The 22553-nt window shown below is 47.0% G+C and overlaps 1 protein-coding gene across 1 annotated transcript in view; it reads left to right on the forward strand.

Moving 5' to 3' along the window:
- The first annotated feature begins 248 nt into the window (after positions 1-248).
- Positions 249-22553, forward strand: part of LOC115323735 (gastrula zinc finger protein XlCGF49.1-like) — a 351702-nt gene continuing 329397 nt past the window's right edge. Inside the window, exon 1 of the mRNA XM_042293193.1 lies at positions 249-470. Coding sequence (XP_042149127.1) covers positions 392-470 — 79 coding nt within the window. The 5' untranslated portion in view covers positions 249-391. The remainder of the gene's footprint in view (positions 471-22553) is intronic.

Raw genomic sequence — 22553 nt, forward strand, 5'->3', positions numbered from 1 at the left:
ATTAATAGAGAAGGATCACTTTTATGTTTGATTCACGTGCATTTTTACAGTCGACGTTTTCGGTGTATTCAGTATCAAGTTATGGTGCGGGTGTTTGATCGTGATATTATTATTTTACGTTTTGAATTACTCCGCAATATCAATGTAAACCCCTGAATTTCTCTACTTCATCAGCATGATGTGTTTATGTTTGCTTGTTCCTTAAGTTTCGTTGTGATTGAGCTTCTGTGTTGGTATAGTATAAAAAAATGAACAAAACAAAATTTGATCTTCACTCCTAACAGAACTTGCCCACGCAGCATCCGACTCCGAATGGCAGAGAACGGACTACGAGGACAAGGGGGCGGAGCTCTCCTTCCAAGGAGCCGAATTGCAGAGGCAACCATTGAAGATGGACCAGGAGGGGAGGACGGACGGCGGTGCGACTTCTGCCGCCAATCTTATGGTGCCCACGGAACTAACAACACCAGGTATGAGAAGAAGCACACGGGAAAACAGTCATACAGCCTCGCACCCTCTTAGCACACCCTCACAGATTCATGAACGGTCCCACACGAATAGAAAACCTTTTTGTAGGCTCGGTTTTTTAGAAGGTGGAAAACGTACGGAGTCTGATGTGGTAGACAAAGTTTTCTCCACGTGGAAACTTCATTAAGTTTTAATTAGCGGTCTGCACCAAACCGAAAAAATATACCGCATACATAGTATTTGATATCAGAGAAATGTACCATGCCGAGTTGTTTATTTATATTACAAAATTGTATTTTTTCCTTGAGTTCCGGTTGATCGAGTAGCTTTCAGAAATGCTATAAATAATTTTCGACGCATGAAATAGCCCAAAATATGTTTGGCTGTTCCAAATGATTGAAGCTTTAGAACAGGGGTGGCCTAGCTGCGGCTCTTCGCGTGTTAAAGTGCGGCTCGCGGCTCCACCCCCCCCCCCCAATAAAAAGTGAAATGGACCGCGTTTTAAATCGAAAGACAGGTTGCAGTTTGCTAGCCTTGTGATACTGCTACCTTACGTACAGTCGGACTGCTTTTGACTCGGATAGATTGAAAGTAGCTCGAGTTTCGTTTACTGCACTGGACAAAAGTTTGCCTGCCCCCCCTCCCCTCCCCCCCTGCGGCTCTTGGAAGTTTCGGGGTTTTCGTTTGCGGCTCTTAGGCCGGGTCAGCCTGGCCACCCCTGCTTTAGAAGTTTAGCTCTAGGCTGGCAAATCTCCACATCATTGTCGATATAGAACCGCGTTTTTTGCTGTTTCAAATCACTCGTAAAATAATTACTGTGTACCTTAGCGATTTTTCAAGTTTCTAAGGTGCACAACGAATATTCCACGACAGGGATGGGCAGTATTTCAAATACAAGTATTTGAAACATGTATTTTGAATACTTTGTGTATTTTGCATTTGTATTTAATTACAAATTGGGTAATGTATTTGAAGTGTGTATTTAAATATTAAAACGCGGGTATTTCAAATACAATTGTAATTAAATACAATTTTGTGGGCGAAGATACATCCCTCAAATTTATTGTCACTGTCCAGAGCAGGAAGAAAACTACGTTCTGCGCCAAATGCAGTGTCACTCAATCAAGCACAAGCGTTTAGTGACTTTGTGATTACGGTGCTAGTCCAGGGCAAGAATAGTGACGAAATCGACGTTCACAGGCAGACTGGCTAAACAAGTGCCCGTGACAACGTGCGATGCTTTCCAGCCTGATTTCCATCCATATTTTTGCCTGGAACATTCTAAATGCGCGGGTCGTCCAGATTGTCGTAACTGGTGCGAGTTGCAGCAATAAAAAATTCTCTAGCTAGTGCTGCGCATCTTGGTCGTCTCTGTTCTTTGTTGGTCTATACCAAAATGTAATCGACAAAAAATTCTGCTTGAAGCTCTGTACATTTTTAACCTAGTACGTCCAAGCTGATTACATTTTTTGTGATTATATTTCTATTACGTTACTACAGCCTCGCACACAAACTCCCGAGTGAGCGATGCAAAATTAAAATGAGATAACCAGAAACCCGTTGCAGGTGCCCTGAAGTCGCTGACGCAAATTTCGAGGAATGTATTTGAAAAAGTATTTGGAGGAGACCAAATACATTTGACTGTATTTGTATCTTGTTCTTAAATGCTTTTTTGGAAATGTAATTAGAATTGTAATTAAATAAATTTTTGACGAAGTATTTTGTATTTGTATTTCGATACATATTTGCATGTATTTTGCCCATCCCTGTTCCACGAGCTTATTGAATGCTATTTTGTGTAACCTAATATTCTGTGGGTGTGTGAATGACCCTTCCAGCGTCACTTAAAACACAGTCGCGATCATTATGAATGTCAACACGCTATCACCCGGCGCTTCGTACTGGCAGCGGTAAGCAGCCGCAGTGTTGTAGCCGTTACCGTAAACAAGTAAAGAACTACGTTACTTGCGAAATAAAGGAACGCGATACTGTCGCCGACAGAACGTAACGCACGTTACTTTTGCGTTACTTTTTATTTATAAATTGACGGTAACAGCGCTTTTGTTTTCTTTTGGCGACAGCGTGTTTCGACTTTAACATGACAGGCGCTGGTTGGGGTTTTTCTAAAGCGGAATATTTTTCGTGGGGAAAGGATTGGAAAAATTTAGAAAATTTGTAGATTTAGAAAACTAATGAATACGTCACTACGTTACTGAAAGAAAAAAGGCGCTACCGGTAACGACGTTACTTGTAACACGTTACCGCCAACACTGTGCAGCAGCAGCCGCGGCGGCTTGACTTTCCTTCCGCACTTGGTTAGGAGAACGCACAAGCCACCACAGCTGCCGCAGCATGGGGCTGCCAGAGTGGAATCTTAAAAGATTGCCTATAGACCTTCACAAGCATTACGATTGAACCTTTTTAACATCTCAAATGAATGAATACCTGCTCTAGGCTGCACCGGCATGATGTAGGTATTCTGGACCATGTTCATCTAGGTACTCAAAATTCCCATGTTCAGAAGAACAAAAACAGCGCCGACATTTCTTGCTTTGTCCTGTCATCCCAACAGACCTGATCGAAGCATACTCAGGCGACAAAGTGGATACCTTCGACCAGGACAGCCGCAGGGGTGACACCTCTCCCCCCACCAACCCACAAAAGCAGCAAACACACCGAAACGGGACAAGCACCGGTGCCGCTTCTGTCCTCAAACATGTCCTTCTGCAGCGGGTATCGCCATCCACGAGAGGACTCACACTGGAGAGAGGCCCTTCAGTTGCGGTGCCTGCAAGAAAACGTTCGTGCGGAAGCTTCACTTGATATCTCACGTTAAAATTCACACCGGAGAGAAGCCGTTCAAGTGCAACACGTGCAGCAGGGCGTTCAGTCATAAATGCACCTTGGCAAATCACGACAGAATTCACACCGGAGAGAAGCCGTTCAAGTGCAACACGTGCTGCAGAGCGTTCACTCAGAAAACCCATTTGGCGAATCATGAGAGGACTCACACGGGAGAGAAGCCGTTCAAGTGCAACACGTGTAGCAGGGCGTTTACTCAGAAATGGGATTGGACGATGCATGTGAGGACTCACACCGGAGAGAAGCCGTACAGGTGCAACACGTGCAGCAGGGCGTTCACTCAGAAAACCCATTTGGCGAATCATAAGAGGACTCACACCGGAGAGAAGCCGTTCAAGTGCGAGACCTGCAGTAGAGCGTTCGCGGCTCATAACAATTTACACGCTCATCGGAAGATACACCGCAAGTTATCGAAACAGCAGCGTGCATTGTAGTTGTGGAAGGGATTTAAACGGAATACTCTAGCACCGACGTGTGTTCATTTGGCTTGGCGACAGACCTGCAGCGGTTCTACTTGCGAGCAGTGTGTGTTTTGCATAGTTCAAAATGTTTCAGCCTGTTATTTATTGCGCAAACACAGATAAAAAATGTGAATTTCCCTTAGACGAAGCGACCAGAGGTCTTTTTAGAGCGCAGCTCTTAGGCGCCCGTTTCCGGCTTGAGCGGCGTCGGCGTCGCCGTCGGCGTAACCGCGCGGTGCATTATGGGTAAATTTCCCCGCTAAATCTGGCGGGAAAATTTCCCCGCTAAATCTAGCGGAAAAATTTCACCGCTAAATTTAACGGAAAATTTTCCCCACTAAATCTAGCGGAAAAATTTCCCTGCTAAATCTAGCGGAACAATTTCCCCGCTAAATTCAGCGGAAAAATTTCCCGCTAGATCTAGCGGAAAATTTGCCCCGCTACATCTAGCGGAAACAATTTCCCCGCTAAATCTAGCGGAAAAATTTCCCCGCTAAATCTAGCGGAAAAAATTTCCCCGCTAAATCTAGCGGAAAAAATTTACCCGCTAAATCTAGCGGAACAAATTTCCCCGCTAAATTTGGCGGAAAAATTTCCCCGCTAAATCCAGCGGGAAAATTTCCCCGCTAAATCTAGCTGAAAAAATTTCCCCGCTAAACCTAGCGGAAAAAATTTCCCCGCTAAATCTAGCGGTGAAATTTTGGTCACGTGACCTCGGGGGGGGGGGGGGGGGGGTCACGTGACCCACCCCCCCCCCCTTTCGAGAACACGTGGCCCTCAGTACCCTTCCCTCCTCCTCCTCAAAAGCTGCCCTCCAATTCGGCATTACAGGGAGTTGTAAACGGCTTTCACTTTTTTGTACACGAAAAAAAGAAAATATTTGAAGCCTTAACTTTTTTTATTCATTTAGAGTCATTAATCACGTGATGCACCTGAAGTTTCTGTGTTGAATGTAAGGTCACTTATGTACAGTGCTAATCACACTTGTCTATAACGCGCGAGCGAGCGGCTTTCTCCGGGGAGCGCTGGGCTGGTGGCATTCGCGGAAACTAAGCTAGTCACGTCACGTGGCGCAACATGGAACGGCCCGCTCGAGGGGTGTCCTGCCCACTCTATCAGCTTGATAAGCGATAAAAATAAAGTGCTTTATGATATATTTTTGTTTTTTGATGACGACATCGTTGATACACCATCATGCTTTAGTCTGTTTATTGTTCGAGCAATGATGTTTGTAAAAAGCGTGCGAGCAGCCTTCCGCGTTCGCCGCCAGCTGATAGAGTGGGCAGAACACCCCTCGAGCGGGCCGTTCCATGTTGCTCCACGTGACTAGCTTAGTTTCCGCGAATGCCACCAGTCTAGCGCTCTCCGGAGAAAGCTGCACGCCCGCGCGTTATAGACAAGTGTGATTAGCACTGTACCTTACAAGTCGGCCTACTCATGACGATAAATATAAGAACTTATAAAATAACTAAGGTCTTTCAATAGCAGCAATGTTAAGAAAGTCATTTCTTTGTGCGTTATTAGTTTGTAAGATTTGTTGCTTATGTTTATTATTTTGAAAACTGCTTTTATTGACTGTGCTCTTTTTATTTTCTCTTTTTTTCGCAAATTATTTAGTAATTTTTTGCACGACCATGAGGGCTCAGCAATAAACTTTGGTTGAATAAAACGCTGGTTTGAACAAAGAAGTAACCGCGGGTCGAAATTTTTTTTCTCCATTTGAAGGGATACACTCATTGGAAGTATTTATATGTACTCCCAAGAAAATGGGGTATAATGCATTAAATTACAGTATACCCCTTCTTGGGAATGCTGCCAAAAGGCTCTCCGATTTAACTCTTTTAGAAACTCGGCGAACCAGTGCACGCTGTTGGGCACGCGCAGAGTGGAGTTTGCGAGCCGATTTCTCGATTCTTTCATGAGTTTGTTCTGAAAGCCCTTAAAACCCAGTTTCAAGCGCACTTAAAGCAGGCATATTAAAGGTGTGTCACGAAGCGGTCCGCACACGAATAAATTGATAAAAAATTACAAGGACAATATAACTAGGGTTATCTGTTGGAGAAATTTTAGGACCGAGTTTAGTGTAATTAATAGTAAAAGATTCAACGCTCTTATGGGTGACAAAAAGGATAGATCTATTCATGATAAGTCGAAGCCGCGGTGTAGGAAACACAAATCAATAAGGACAACAGTAGTCTAACGACACATTCTGATCGTGATTAAGCGTGCAAACTGGGCTTAGCGACAGTTACTAAAAAAAAAAAAAGAAATTGGAACACTGATAAGGACGTATCGACCCTAATTGTAAACGTTCGTGACGACCGCAACCGCAGAAAATAGTTCCTCCTTCAAATTAGCCCCAAAGAAAAAAAGAACGTCTTATTTTTTCGATATCCTGGACTTTAGACCAGGACCGGGAGTAGGCGTTCCGGGAGGTCGCCCAGGGCAGAGGCCCAGGGTACCCAGGGAGCCATCAAAAGGGTTGCGCCGCTGCGCCCTAATTTGGAAGTTTTTTTTAGCTTACTAATTTATTTAACACGGCGGTTCTTTTCAGAAAAAAAAAATACTCGTTTTGGAGCACTACTCACATGTTTACTGACTACGTGATGTCATAGGTAGGGGCGTATAAAAAGGTGAATGGGATGGGACGCCGTCCGATGCCTGGTGTTCATAGGATCGGAGGAATAGCGCTTTGCACCACACACCCATTTTCGCAAGAACAGCAGTTGCTCAAAAATGGGGCGACTAGCAGAAAATCCACTCGGTGGCACACACAGAGGGGTCACCGTGACAAGCGCTCCGAAAAGCTCCGGAAGACTGCTTTCGTGTACCGGCTGAGGCTCATACTGGAGAATTCCCGAATCGCCCTTCCCATTAGAACCTGTCCCTTTTCAATCCGTTCCCGAAACACCTTTACGTTAGCGCCCGTACCGTTTAAACCCATTGGTATAAAGCCCCGCACATCTCACCCTCTCCCCGAAAAGTCTCCATCGTTGTAACCCTGGTTTGCTCACATTTTCTCCTTGAAAATAGCTGCCGAAATTTTGTTAATGCAATTAAAGCAAAGGTGCCGGCGAGCTATTTAGTTATGTTGTGAACTAGTTTTTATTGTCAACGTATTCTTAAAATATACATAACTTTCAGACAAGCTCCAACGAAAGATATTTCTACTTGAACCACTTGAAGTGTTTCTGTCAAGATGGTCCCCAAAATGTGGGACTACGAAACGCGACAAGGTTACCGCGAACACGATGGTGACGATTTTTTAAATGTTACTTCGAAATTGTGTTAGAAGGTACCAAATTGTATACCGCTTAGGTTAGCGGCCCAGATGAGCACTTTCAAAGACACTTATAATATTGATGGCAGTCATTTGATTCTTCGAGACAAACTGCAAAAAACTACAATCGCTTGTTTGCGCTAACAGTGTCGCTCTCAAGCACTTTGAGTAAACAAAAATTAGCGTTGCCTTAGGTTTCATAACCGCAACGCTATTTTTAGGTTACCCAAAACGCTTACGCACGTTATTCTAAAACTTCCTTATAGTGAACGGGATATTTTGAAGAGTGGGAAATCAGACAAGTTGACAAGGCATATGATTGCGACTTCATTTTCTTACGAGTTCAAACACAAAACCCTCGCGATCCCAGGAAAAATTCATAAACTACAAAATGCTATCGCCTTTGTTGAGGACGTCGAGCAGGACAATCGCACCATCAGAAAGGCTGCACTCCGATTTTGATAGTTCGCGGCTGTCCCCTGGCCCGCACGGCACCACTATTTGCAAGCTGCTGCAAAGGTACCCTTGTCAAGGTTGATTAACGTGCAAGCTTGGGCTACAATTGATATGCAGAGATAATTAAAAACAAAATAGCGCAAACACGATGGGCAAAGTAAAAGATAACTGACAGGACGCAGTGCTGTATCCTGATCTTTGAATACTTTGTTCTCGTATTTGCGTTGTTTTATTTTTAATTATGTCTTGCGAAGGCCTCATCCCGTTTGATCAGATCGATGAAGCTATTAATGTTCGGGTGAGCTCTCCCTGACACAGCTTTTATCTTACGGTGCCGTGTCTCCAAGGTTGTTTCGGGAGAGGGAGAAGTGAGGTGGAGCAAGGAGGACAGACATTGGACACTTAAACCTAACCAACTGTTAACGAACAATACAAGCGAACCGACCGAATTGATAACGAATGATGGCCGAAGCGGGAAGGTTGTTTCGGGTAGGGCGCCTCCATGTGCGCATGAAGGCTCCCTAGTTTCGGGATATGACGAAATCGTCGAAATGGGAAAGGATGAAACGAGAAAGTCGTTTTGAGCCGAGTCGAAACGGGAAGGTTGAATTGGGAATGGGAATCGAAACGGGAACCACCCATCTGCTTACGCGATACAGTGCTACTTCCAAATAAATAAATAAATAAATAAAAAAGCTCGTTTATTTTTTCTGTTTATCAGCGGACGGCTGACCCTAAAAGAACAAAGAACCTCCGCCCCCCCCCCCCCCCCCCCCCTCTGACTCACCCACTAAGTCCTCCCACGTTGCAACCTAAGAACGAAGGGCGAGGGTAAGAGGGGCCGGGGAGGAGGAAGCGGATGGAACGCCAAAGAGAGAAGGAGGTTTTCCCCTCTCTTCTCCAGCGTTCCGTCTGCTCCCTCCTCCCCGGCCTGTCTTACCCTCGCCCTCATTTACATGAATGCGACTTCAACGCATCGACTCGACTCGTTCTTCGAACGAAGCCGACGCGGCAACGTTTACATGAATGAGCACCAAGCCCTACATGAAGGTGGCGCCACGCCGTGTCAAAGCTCGAAGTTATGCACTTCCAGAATTAAGCGCGAAACAGATGCACGACGAAACCGTCCGATCGGACGGGCGAGGGTTTTCAACGCTCTCCGATGCTATGAAAACCCTCGTACCCCAAGGTCCTTCGGCAGTCCGCACGTCGGATCGGAAGGTTTCGTCATACATGTGTTTCGCGCTTTAGCCGCACCACGTTTTCCGGTGCATCGCACGTGGAGGTCTTTCGACGCATTCAGTGAACGCAAAGATCGTGCCCGCTGTCTGTGCTGCTATCTCCACTGCTTCCCCCCGATTATTCTGCACCGGCTACAGAAGAAGCTTTCCGGATTCGTAGTCGCCCACTGTCCTCTGTGCTGTTCGTTGCTAGTACTTCGCGATGATTCTGAGCCGGCGGCACCGGCTTCCGAAGGAACTTTCCGAACTCGTAACTGCCTTAAATTCCGCCGTAATCACGACGGGGACACTGTCCGCCGTGCTGTTCCTCGCCATTGCTGCCCGATGCTCCTGCGGCGGCTACCGCCAGGTCGCGGCGAACAATAGGCGACCGCCGCGACACGGCCGGCTTGCTCGCTTCCTATTGAAAATTCCATCAAGATACGCAATTTGGGACACTGACTGCCAGTCAGCAGCCTTGGTGGAACGTGATGGACCATCAGACGTCATCTGATGGTCCATCAGATGACGTCTGACTGCCACCGCCACGGGAATTTCATCAACAAGGGCAGCATTTATATAAGAGTAAAGCTATACGCACTCATAAATATCGCCAAATGCCTCCATAAAACAAAATGTTCGAGAAAAAAAAAGAAAAAAAAAAAGCAAGACCACCGCGGATCCAACCCGCGACCACTTGCGTACAAATCGGACACCTTAACCCCTATGCTATGCCACCGCTTTGAAAACTCGATTTGACCGTTCGTTTTATACGAGATGCTTCGGCTGCAAATGCAGTTAAGCCTTCAGCATGTTATGAAAAGCACTCGTAACTTCCTACAGAATCGCAGTGCCCAGCCCACAGCCCTACAGAATCGCGGTGCCCGTCTATCATCGCACATCTAGTGTCTCAACTATGAAAACTAATTTATCACTTCCTGCTCTTTCATTACGCCGAAAAATATCTCGTTTGTGTCTTTTTTTATAAAATTTATCATTCCAATACTTCGCTAAAAAACAAACTAATGTTAAATCCTGTTTTCATCTCGCCGCGCGTAGATCATCAATTTAAAGTCCGAATTCCTCATTGCATTACCTCAGCCTATTATAACTCTTTTATTCCAAGGACATCTTCAGAGTGGAATCGCCTTCCCGCGCAATTAGTAAACATACCGTCCTTTGACTTGTATAAAAGTGCGTTGACTACTTACCTATGTTAATATTTTTCTTTGTTTGTTTGCCTTGTTCTATACATTTCTTAAGTTGTTTACACATTTTTTTTTTTACATTTTTCGTGCTTGGCTTTTAGTGTTTGTAAATTGTTTTGTGTTCCAAATTTGTCTTGTACCACTCCCCTCTGTAATGCCTCAGGGCCTTGAGGGTACTTAGATAAATAAATAAATAAATCACGCGCCGTACTTCAGTTCTACTCACCTGCCATGTAGAGTACTTTCGCGCCGTAGAACAATCCTTTTGTTCGCGCGTCTCCGGCCCAGTAGACCTGGTACACCTAGTCGTCTTCAACTACACCGCTAAAGTCCCTTACATCGTCGGAACTCACAACAGGCTGGGTCTTGTCGAGTAGAAATTCCACTAAAACGTAAGACATTGTAGAGCCCGGGCAGGATCGACAGGTTGGAGCAAGCGGGCAAACAAAACGAGTCGAGAGCGATCGTTCATGAAAGCTCGGCGAAGCCTCTATGGGCGAAGGAAGCGAAGTCAGCGAAGTGGCTGTTCGGCGGGCTTCTGATCAAGGTTGTCGGTCGGCTGCGTGTCATATCTCTAACATCAGCGGTTTTATGGGCTCACGTCCCAAAATCGTTTTCTTGTGCATAGATTATTTTTCGTATTCATAGATTTGACGAAATAGTGGTATCCGAACGAACTTTACGTCCTTTGACCGTACGTCTGTCTGCACGTCAAAGCTTTTTGATGTACAGTCAGAGCCAATCGATGTACAATCAGAACCGCCATCAAGACATCTTGATGACATTTCGCGGCGGCCGACTGCCACGAGGAAACCATCCGAAAGCCGAAAAGTGGAGTTTGACTGGAGTTTGACTGTCGGTCAGAGTAACTTGTTGGCCAGTCAGACATGCTTGACGTACAGTCAGGCACAGTCAGCGGTCCACTAGAAAACATTGACTGCCAAACAGGGTTACATTGATGGATTTTTCCTTCGGGCAGGGGACGGGACAACACATCTTTCAACTTTCAACAGACAAATGATTTATTGCCGGACGCTTCGCCTTCGGAACTCTACTATGGGAGAGGGAACTTTAAAAGGGGGGGAGAAGAAGAAGGAGGGGGCAAGACAAGGCCCCGGGAGAAAACAGGGGGAAAGTAAACCGCAGAGACAGCGGGAAGGAAGGGAAGGGAGGAAGGCGTCCCGAATCCCTCTCAGGAGCAAGAACCACTTGCCCGGCCTGCCAAGGTCGTCAAATCCGGTCTCAGAAATGTCACCTCTCCCTCCGACAGCGACAGCGAGGCCGACGAGATATTCTTCGGAGCAGTGTTGTGCCCGTTACCGAAAAGAAGTAACGAAATAGCGTTACTCGTTAGTTTGGTAAAAAGTAACGCGTTATCGAGCTACGTTACTCTTTTACAAACTTAACGATATACCGTTACCGTTACTTTTCAAAAATAACGAACGTTACTTTTACGTTACGTTTACGTTACTTTTCTGTTCGAGCACATATGTTTGACAGAGATGTATGATAAGCCTCCTTAACAAGCTTGGATAAAGATAAAAATTTACAGAGTGGTTTCATAGTGTTTTGATGCTCGAAGCAGCTTAATTTTCGGCATGCAGATTAGGCATTGAAACTGTAAATTACCTGATTCTGTCTCCTTTAGTTGATACATTTCATTCAAACCTGCTGGCCATGGCGACGGACTTTCGTTATTCGTGCCCATCTCACGCGCAGAATTCGGAGATGTCAGTCAATCGGCTTTTATAAACTACAGCATGCGAACGTGGACTGCTGGAACACAACCAGCCAACCAACACCCCTCATCTGTACGCCGGTTTTAGTAACAGTCCGGTTCATACTATTACCAGAGACTGATTTACTTCACTATCTGGAACAGGACACCGGTTACCAGCACACTGGCTATAATCACTTGCTGCCTCTTACCAGCAATACCTCTTAGTTTTTTCTGTGAAAAAAAAAAAAAAAAAAAAAGGTTTCGTGTTTGTAAGTTTTCTTTCCAGGTTTAAAACTTTTTTTAAATTTTTTGATCATGACCTTAGGGAATTAAAGTCTAATCAAGCGAACGATTCTTCTGTGTACAAAAGTGGCCACAGGAACTTTCAGGCAGCGAGGGGGAGAGCGAGGGTAAAAATATTCCACAAAGGATGTTTCTTTTTTTTTTTTTTGAAACTAGAGAAATGAGCAAATCGCTTCGCCACTGTTTGTTGTCCAGTTGTCCACTGTTGTAAACGGATGTCTCTCCACGGCTCCCCCCCCCCCCCCCCCCCCGTCTACTTCTGCTGCACAAAGCAGGGGGGGGGGAGAGGAGGGAGGGGAGGAGGCTGTAGCGCAGTCGTTCGTTCATGCCTTGTAAAAAAAAGAAAAAGAAAAAGGAGGATGAACGGAATTAGCTGGTAGCCGAAGGTTTTTTTCCCCTTCGAGAAGTGAGTTTGTTTTGTTTGTTTTTTAACTTTACTGTGACGGATGCTGGTTCCGTGCAGCGATAAGCTGGTGCAGGATTTTGAGATAAGCTCGTGCAGGATTTCACGTTTTGGTCAAAAGTAACGAGTAACGAAATTAGGGAGTTTTCGTAGATCGTTTTCGCCGTCCCGCAAGGCCCTCCGCAACCCGCTACGATAGCGGGAACTCCACAGTCAAGGCTATCGGCGCGCAGGCGCAGTAGCAACTTCTTCGTTGCGGAACGCTTAGCGGAGGGGGCAGCGCGGTCTACGAAAACTTCCTATTGACAGCCGATACCGTAAGAAAGTAACGGAAATACTTTACTCGTTAGTCATTCAGAATACAAACGAGTACGTTACTCCGTTAGCGAAAAATGTAACGCGTTACCAGTAACGTCGTTACTAGAAACGCGTTACCTCCAACACTGCTTCGGAGCCTCTTTTATGGCGTACGCCTCCACGATCTCCCGCCCGTAGCGGTTTTTGTAGGCCCCCAGAACACGCGCGGACGGGAATTCATGGGCATAGGGAGCGCAAACCTTGAGGTGATGGGCCATGGGGTGTTGTGAGTCTTCGTCATTTCTTGCGTTTTAACCGCTTTGTCTTTCGGCTATTTCCGTGTTCCGAGATTTTTCGTACGATGCGATTTCCAAATAGCATGTAGATTGTTTATATCGTCAATACAAAAACGAAATATGCTATACATTTCTTTCAGGGAGTTGTGTCATAATGTTGCAAAATTATCTACCAGAAGTCGGAATGGCATGGCGTCCAAAGAGCCTAGATTTCACCCCCGCGACTTTCTCGAAAGAGTGTCTGATCTCCTTGTGCAAAAAGAAACGAAATTAACCAGTTCGCGGTGCAATCAGCAGCCATGGGCGTACCAACCGCCCCCCTTCCCCACTTCTCAGAGTGTGGGGGGGGCAAAGCATGTGTTTTGTCCCCCCCCCCCCCTCCCTGAAACAGCCGCCACTGGGCAGGGCAAACACTGGCCGGCCGCGCCCAAGGAATACCAAAAGCACCGCCCCCCGACCCGCGGTGCCGTATTGTTAACGCGCAGGCGATACACACCCCAGCAACGACGTTCACACCGGATTTGATGGTTCGTGGAGGTATGCGCTGCCGCCGCCAATATAGGCAGCAGTTGCAACGCTCGTTTCCAAAGCGGTAGCGTATACCTTATTGGTACGATGTGTGCTTCATACATAGCGGACCCGGGTTCGATTCACGGTGTGGGCTTACTTCTATTTTTCAGAGCGCAGCTCTTAGGGGCTCGTTTCGCGCTTGAGCGGCGTCGCCGTCGGCGTAACCGCGCGGTGCATTATGGGTAAATTTCCCCGCTAAATCTAGCTGAAAAATTTCCCCGCTAAATCTAGCGGAAAATATTCCCCGCAAAATCGAGCGGAAAAATTTCCCCGCTAATTCCAGCGGAAAAATTTCCCCGCTAAATCTAGCGGAAAAATTTGCCCGCTAGATTTAGCGAAAAAATTTCCCCGCTATATCTAGCAGAAAATTTTTCCCCGCTAGCAGAAAAAATTCCCCGCTAAATCTAGCGGGAAAAACTCCCCGCTAAATGTAGTGGAAAAATTTCCCCGCTAAATCTAGCGGAAAAATTTCTCCGCTAAATCTAGCAGACAAATCTAGCGGGAAAATATTCCCCGCTAAATCTAGCGGAAAATTTTCCCCCCTAAATCTAGCGAAAAAATTTCCCCGCTAAATCTAGCGGAAAAATTTCCCCGCCCCGCTAGATTTAGGTTTTCCGCTAGATTTAGCGGGGAAAAATTTCCCCGCTAAATCTAGCGGAAAAATTTTCCCCGCTAGATTTAGCGGAAAAATTTCCCCGCTAAATCTAGCGGAAAACGTTTCCCCGCTAGATTTAGTGGGAAAAATTCCCCGCTAAATCTAGCGGGAAAATTTCCCCGCTAAATGTAGCGGAAAAATTTCTCCGCTAATCTAGCGGAAAAATTTCCCTGCTAGATTTAGCGCAAAAATTTCCCCGCTAAATCTAGGGGAAAAATTTCCCCGCTAAATCTAGCGGGAAAAATTCCCCGCTAAATGTAACGGAAAAATTTCCCCGCTAAATCTAGCGGAAAACTTTTTCCGCTAAAACTAGCGGGAAAGTCTAGCGGGAAAAATTCCCCGCTAAATCTAGCGGGAAAATTTCCCCGCTAAATCTAGCGGAAAATATTCCCCGCTAAATCTAGCGGAAAAATTTCCCCGCTAAATCTAGCGGAAAATTTTCCCCGCTAAATCTAGCAGAAAAAATTCCCCGCTAAATTTAGCAAAAAAATTTCCCCGCTAAATAGCGGAAAAATTTCTCCGCTAAATCTAGCAGAAAAATCTAGCCGGAAAATATTCCCCGCTAAATCTAGAAATTTTTCCGCTAGATCTAGCGGAAAAATTTTCCCCGGTAGATTTAGCGGAAAAAATTCCCCGCTAAATCTAGCGGAAGAATTTTCCCGCTAAATCTAGCGGAAAATTTTCTCCGCTAAATCTAGCGGAACAATTTCTCCGGTAAATTTAGCGGAAAAATTTCTCCGCTAAATCTAGCGGGAAAAATGCCCCGCTAAATCTAGCGGAAAAATTATCCGCTAAATCTAGCGGAAAAATTTCCCCGCTAAATCTAGCGGAAAAAATTCCGCGCTAAATCTAGCGGAAAAAGTTCCCCGCTAGATTTAGCGGAAAAAAATTCCCCGCTGTCTAGCGTCTAGCCGAAAAATTTTCCCGTTAAATCTAGCGGAAAAATTTCCCCGCTAAATCTAGCGGAAAACTTTTCTGGGGGGTCACGTGACCCCCCAAGGTCACATGACCCCCCCCCCCCCCGCCCCGAGAACAGGTAAACCTCAGTACCCTTCCCTCCTCCTCCTCAAGAGCTGCGCTCCAATTCGGTGTCACAGGGACTGTAAACGGCTTTCATTTTTAGAGCGCAGCTCTTAGGGGCCCGTTCCCGGCTTGAGCGCCGTCGCCGTCGCCGTCGCCGTCGCCGTCGGCGTAACCGCGCGGGGATGAATGAATTTTTTTGTCGGTTCCTTTCCCTTCTGAAATGTCTCAGCGTACCTTTGCAGACAGTCAGCAGCTCACACGCAAACTTAAATTTACCAGAATCAGAGCCCGTACGATGGAAGATGCCGCATCGGAAATTCAGAGCCGGTTCATTCGGAAAGTGTGGGGAGCTGCGGGACTGCGCGTAGTCCCGCGGTTACGGGGATAATCAGAAATATAAATTTGGTACTTTCAACCTTCGTAACGCGTTGTATATTACGTTTATATTATATATATAATTCATTGTACAAGATTGCACTTTTAAAACGCGTATTAATGTCGGATAAACGTGCACAAACATTACCGCGCCGCTCGAGAAGAAATATTTTTTTTTTCACGTCGATACGCGTCGACAACAGGAATACTCTCACGCAGTTGCGCCATGGCCTTCCTTCCTTTGACATTGTGACGAGCCCACTCGGAGCGCTACGGACTCATTTCTAGGAGGTGTTGGTAGGAGAATGCATGACGCCAGCAGCGTAGCCTCCACAAGCCATGCTCCTATGACGCCTCGCCTCTTTCTCATTTTCATCCTTACTCTCCTCACTTATCAAGCCAACGTGATCACGTCACGTGACCGTAGCTAGCCTTCGTATAGCTATGGGATATCAGAATACACCACAGTCTAGCCTTCGATGTGATAAAACCTACCGGACGGAGTGCGCGCAAGCCTGCAAGGAATCCTTCTACAATCAACCATCCATCTTACACGTGGCATGTCACGCGCACCAATGACCAGAGGGATCTATGGTCACGTTGGCCACAACATCGTTTAAACTTTTTATGACTAGGCTTCATCAATATTGCAACGTGCCCCCTTCTAGTACTTCTAACCTCCTTGCCCTCCCTCAGAATTTACGGCGGTCCGTGGTGGCCGCCATATTAAAACTTTATATCAATGTTGCTGCATCTGTAGGTCATCTTGAAAGCTGACGTTGGAGCTGACAGAGAAAATCTGGCCACGGCGCAAGTGCAACGCCGATGTACGCTGGAAGCTATAGACCAACACGCGTCCCTGACGTCACGCAGCTGCGGTGGCGCTGCCGACGGCACTGCGCATGCACAGACGCTTCAGTTCACTCGAATTCGGTTTCTGCGCATGCGCAGTGCCCACACTGGTGTGGGGAAACGCGGGCTTGTTTGTAAACAGCGTGTCGGTCTATACTCCCTTTCACCTTATGTTGTACCGCAGCGAAGGCTAGGAGCGGAAGCTCGTAGCCTTGGTGGCCTTGGCTGCTGCCCTTAAAGGGATTGTCCGGTCGAAACCGGAAGTACTTAAGTTCTTGCGCTCGTTACGTCGAGGGAGCCTTCATATAGCCAAACGTCATTTTTATTTTGATATATGATCTACCGTTATTAATTAAACCTTTCATGAGCCTATGTACGAAACTGCACCCCGAATTTCGCCAGTGTCAATGGCTGACATCCGTAGGTGCTGCGTGACGTCACAAAACGCAAAGGGTTGTCGGATGGTCGGGATAACAAGCGTTGGTCGATGGATGTCTTGTATTTTGTTTCGAATGATATAGTCTCCTAGGCAGTACCCTACTGGAATACGGTTCTTTTAATGCAGTTCCCAAGCACGTGCAAAAGAGGTCACGCCTTTTAGCAGGATATTACTCGCACACAGCCATGAGCTTCGAGCAAACGTATGCCGTTTCGCGCAAACACAACTGCGACGAACGCCGATCGAACTAGGGGCGCTTGCAAAGAAAAGGCTGCAGATTTCTACAGATTTCACCTCTGAAGAGGCACCTAGGTACACGAAGCGGCATCTGGGTACACATTTCGGCGGATCCACTGGATCGGTGATGAGGCTGCGGGTCATTCATTCCCTCAGAGGCGATGTCCGCGGGTCGAAGGCAAACGTTGAAATGCATGTCGCCACTTGACTTGGACGAGTTTGGTGAATCGTAGTCACGCTCCATTTTCACACGCGGGTCAAACACATTTCGGGCTGCACGCGTGCTAAATACAACTTCTGGTATCATTTCGAGATGGCCTAGCCGTTGGTTTCGGTTTCGCTGCATAATCAAGGTGATCAAGGTCTGTTCGATTCGGCCAGGAAGTTCTGAACTATAGTCGATTACAAGTCAAAACGGCAGCGGCGAATGCCCCTCAGTGGGAATCTTTGCATTTCGACGATAGGTTCGCGGCATCAGGATGATTTTGCGTCGGGAGTCACTGGCGGTAGCGCGCGACCGGTATACCGGTCACCTCCTAAGACGAAGGCCTGACGGTAGCGTCTTGGCCAAGACAGTTATCGACCGTAACTTTGGCGTCACGTTGAAGCGAGAAGCGGCAAAAATGACGATTCTCGGCGTTTTCCCCAGGCCCGTTAGTGGTCGTCCAGATACCAGCGGACAAAGCATGCAGTATTATGCTCAGCTAAGGGGACATGCGAGTGTCAACGCACTATAAATTTTAGACCTAATGTATCGGAGTCGTCAATATGCATCCAAGAGCAACTGAAGGCGGGGACTATCAAGAGGGCAATACCTTTCCCGTGTCTGTAAGTAAGAATATCAACACTGTTGATCCCCAGATAGTATCAAAAAGAAACAATTTACGTGAGCCAATATTTCAATACTCACCACAGGGAGCCAAACCTACGCGAGGAGGTGCCTAAAACGCTTTCAGAATATCATAATGAAGCAAATTCCTACCCTCAGTTATGACCTCAATTTCGCGTCCACCGCATCCGCGGGTACGTTATTATCATAAATGAGAGGAAATGCAACCTCCGTATCGGCGTTATTGTTAAACATTGCAGACATTTGAGCAAGAGCTGCGAAAAATGGCACCGCAAGCAGAGACGGACGAGGAGTGTCGTCTGCTATCGCCGTCTGCTCTTGTCGTCTGCTTCTGCACGGAGCCGGTGCAGCGGTCGTGCAACTTCCGGTTGAATCGAATGCACCAGTTCCTGCACTGCTGAACTAGTTCAGCCAGTTCAGGCGAATCGAACAGGCCTAAATTGACAGATCCGACTTGGGAGAGGAGTGGGTGGACGTACTTTATTATCGTTGGCACAGCATCATACCTCAGCTTACAAGCCTTCTGTCCGCTTAGAGCTCAGCTCGTAGCTTTCTTCTGTGAAATGATTGCTGAAGAAGCGAGATCTCGATCTTGACGGGAACTCAGTCCCTACGCACGACGACGATCCACTTTGTTCGTCACTGCACGTCTCGCGGAAAAGTCTGGAACGTCATGTCTTGGCTCGCATGTGCTGCCCGGTGGTTGTGGCACCCAACCGCACAACAAAAATCTCACCAACCACGAGACAAGTCGAGCACAACAACGAAAACGAAGCACGCTGAGGCGTTCACTCGCAGGCAAACGAGGAGACAAAAATGCTCGCTTTGTGTTTTGTGACGTCAGAGCTTCAATGTTGCCAACGAAGGCAGCGTTTACGCTAGAATGTGATTGGAGCAGTATAAATTCAATTACTCACGCAGAGGTGCATATAAAATTCAGATATTGCACGTACGATGTGTCTCGAGGCAATAACAATGATATTCAATTGTTTTCTCGAATACAAAATTTGACCGGACAACCCCTTTAATGCACGAGAGCTTGTGCTGCTGAGGTGTGCCCAAAAGCAAAGAGCTCGCGCTTGTAGCCTTTCCTGGGTAGCTAAACTCGTGGAGCAAAACATTCTTCGCTTTTTGACGTAGCGGGGGGAGTGACCAAAAGAACGCCGCAAAGTTTCCTCCTCCCTGCGCGCGCTCAACTTCGCAACTTTTGACGAAAAATCCCCCGCGATCCCTAGGCGATGCACGAGAGCACGAGACAGCGCGGGGAGGCGAGCGTTCACGCCGCTCGCTGTACGTTGTCTTTGGGCTTTCTAGCGCCGACAATCCCGTCATGCCTCGCCCAGGCGAGGAGCGAGAGCAGACGACGAGAGTTCGTCTGCTACGATGAGGCATTCGCACAGCGGAACTGAAAGAAAAAGTTGGTTTTCTGCTCGAAATCGCGTCCCGCGGGCCACAAACTCAAACGCGAGCTTGAATTGTAAGCGTCTGATATTTCACGAAGGGAGGAATCGACGGCCCGTCTTTTATTCGCGATATTTGAGTCGTTTTGTAGCCGTACAGACGCTGAAACCTACCAGTGTGCAATGAAAGCCCCAGAACAACCACAGGGGCCGCTAGATCTAGCATCATTTGTGTATGGGTGAAAAGTGCAACATTTTTCGACAAAGCTCCCACGGCAGAAACCTGCGACGCATTTACTCAGCGTCCGTGAAGGCTAAACATGGAGACGTTGCCCGAGACTCAAGCAAAGTCATATATGAATGGCACCTATCTCGCCCCGTCATATTTTGTATTGAGAAAGCTCTCGTTCTCAATGCCAGGGAAATAAAAAGTCTAACGAAACGTATTGCTAGCTGTTCCAAAGAACTAGATTTAAGCCGTATCCTTTCAGTTATTCACTCATAATATTATGCTTAAAACGGAGCAAGCTCTTGCGCGTACAGTGCCATCAATTTCCTCAAGCGTATGCTGTTTTGTAGTCAACTGGTTTCGGAAACTTACGCCGTCTGTAGATATCTCTGACTGCCGAGTTGCTTAAGTGGAAGTCATCGCAAATGTAAGTTCCACGTTGCAGCAACCAACGTTCAAACGATGGCAGCGACTGCACTCTCGCATTCCCACCCATCACGTCGAACAAAAAGGCGCTAGTTTCGGTTTGAGGTCGGTACTTTTCTACAACATCTATGGCGACAGCATCAGTCTGCACTGGGTGCATTTGGCAAGTTCGTTCGGGGCCTGCTCTCCGTGCAGCACTCGGTGGGTGTAATGCATTAGAACTCTCACAGTGCAAGTCTGTATCGCGAATTGGGAGCCCGTCACTGGCCTCACCGGCGGCCATTGCTTGACGACAGGCAATATGCCGCGTCCTGTCTAGTTCTCCCTTCATTTTCGTCCTTGTTGCTTTGGCCTTTTACATCATGAGGCAATTCACGCAAGTCTAAGGAAGAAACATGCAAAAATTGGAAGCTTGTACGCGGTGCTCGAGGGCGAGCATTTTATGACGTGCTGCGATGATTATGTCGGGTTCTTGGAGATCAAATAGACATTCGTCAAGCGTTGGAACATCGATTAAAAAAAAATTGGCCGGAGCACGATTGACTTTACCGACGTCGCTTGCTTCGGTTGCTAAATAAATGGCACGTCGAGCGACTGAACGGCGCGCTCCGAGTTTCAGTTTGTCACGGAAGCCCTCACAGGAGTTCAAAGAAAAAGCTTTCACCACGAAGCACTATGTACAAGCGGTCAAAACGATGCGAAAATCCCTAGTAAAGGCATTCTAACTTATCGTTTGCTGAGCTTTGATGACTCCGAAATCACGGATGACTCCACAATAACTCTCGGTAGCCCTTGTCTCATTAAACACATAACAGTTAACGCCCAACAAAGTAGCCCTGGTCCCTCAACCACACAACATTGAGTTAAACAAGATTGGTATTCTAACGCGTTTAATATTCTTGCCCACAATATTAACTGTTATTTGCGGAAACATGATAGAAGTTTCATGGTAGAGAACAATTTACTAACGTAATAAAATTGAGTTGTGTCAAGCGATGACTGCCGGTGGTGCCGCTTGACCCCAGCAATACAGGCCTCTATCCACGATCTAGCCTCCTAAGAAATCAGTGGTGCCAGTGCTATTAGACATAAATCGTTTATTTGCATCGGTACTCCCATACCTGCCGGATGTAGGGACGAGGCGCAAAACCGTACATCCGGCCAATATTGAAGCCGGTTTTCGGACGATATTAGGGAGCTTTCGTAGATCGTTTTCGCCGTCCCGCAAGGGCCCTCCGCAACCCGCTACGATAGCGGGGAACTCCACAGTCAAGGCTATCGGCACGCAGGCGCAGTAGCAACTTCTTCGTTACGAAATGCTTAGCGGAGGGGGCAGACAGGTCTACGAAACTTCCCTATTGCCTCGACATCAGACTTGGACGTAGTTCAACTACTCTACTCAAACTACTGTAGTTTAACTACTTTTTCGAGTAACTTGGTAACTTTCAATTACAAGTTGATTTGGGTAATTAGTAGTTTAATTTAACTACTTTTTTCAGGTAACTTCTACTCAAATTACTAACTACTTTCGAAATTATATAGTGCTAAATTTGCCCATCACGAAAGTTTGAGCGTAGAAATGAATAAGACGCCGGCAGATGAAATGGCGTTCCCGAACAACGGGCCCCCTTGTTCGGGAAGGCGTCCTTGGGCCAAGGTGGCGACGAGCAGCCAAAACATAACACCGGCACGCACGAACGCAGGAAGAGATGCTGAACAAGCCTTGGTCGGGTATTGACCTAATCCGGTAATGCACGCAGGCGCCGCGTTTCCAGCTGCAACCGTGAAAGACGGGGGCACTCTGAGAGTTGTTGTTTTCGTGCTGTCTGTCTTTAGTGAGTTCTGACTCAAGCGGTAGGTTCCACGGGAGGCGCCACTGGAATGACCTCGCAGCTGGGCGCCTTGTCGTCAGCGCATACGCCTTTGCAAAGCCGGACTCCCCCGCGCACAAACCCTGGTACGGATAATCCGTTCATGGGAGCACGTTCCCGCTTCCAGCTGCAACTGTATACGAGCGACGATGCTTGTTCGCGTAATCCTTCACGTCCTTCCGACCATCCATGCCTTAGAGACCTCCTCTTTGTTAAAAACGATTCAGGCGCGTCAGAATATTGTAGTCGCCGGCGAGGATTGCGAGTTACCCTTGGGAGATCCTTTTGTTGGACCTGGCTTCAGCGGCGAAGTATACTTCGGTTCCATCTTCTGTTAAACCAAAACAATTTTTTTTTTCAGTAGCGTAGCACTAGCACTACAACGGGACGGGCAGTCGTCCGGATTATCTCATCGTCGTGGCGCGAGACTTGAACCCTTGACGGTCTGGTGCACTTGCTCAGCTTACTCTCAGAACGACGCCGGAATAAAGAGGGGCCAGTCATAACAATCTCAACTTGACGAAGAAAAAAAAAAAGGAGGAAAGATTGTTATTAAAGACCCTCTACCCGAGGCAAACCTCAAAAGTTTCGTCATGGACACCTAATATGCCGACACTCGCTTACCCAACCCTGCACAGCCTATTTCTAAAAT

This window comes from Ixodes scapularis, unplaced genomic scaffold (assembly GCF_016920785.2).
Source record: "Ixodes scapularis isolate PalLabHiFi unplaced genomic scaffold, ASM1692078v2 PGA_scaffold4__175_contigs__length_147842914, whole genome shotgun sequence".
NCBI lineage: Eukaryota > Metazoa > Arthropoda > Arachnida > Ixodida > Ixodidae > Ixodes > Ixodes scapularis.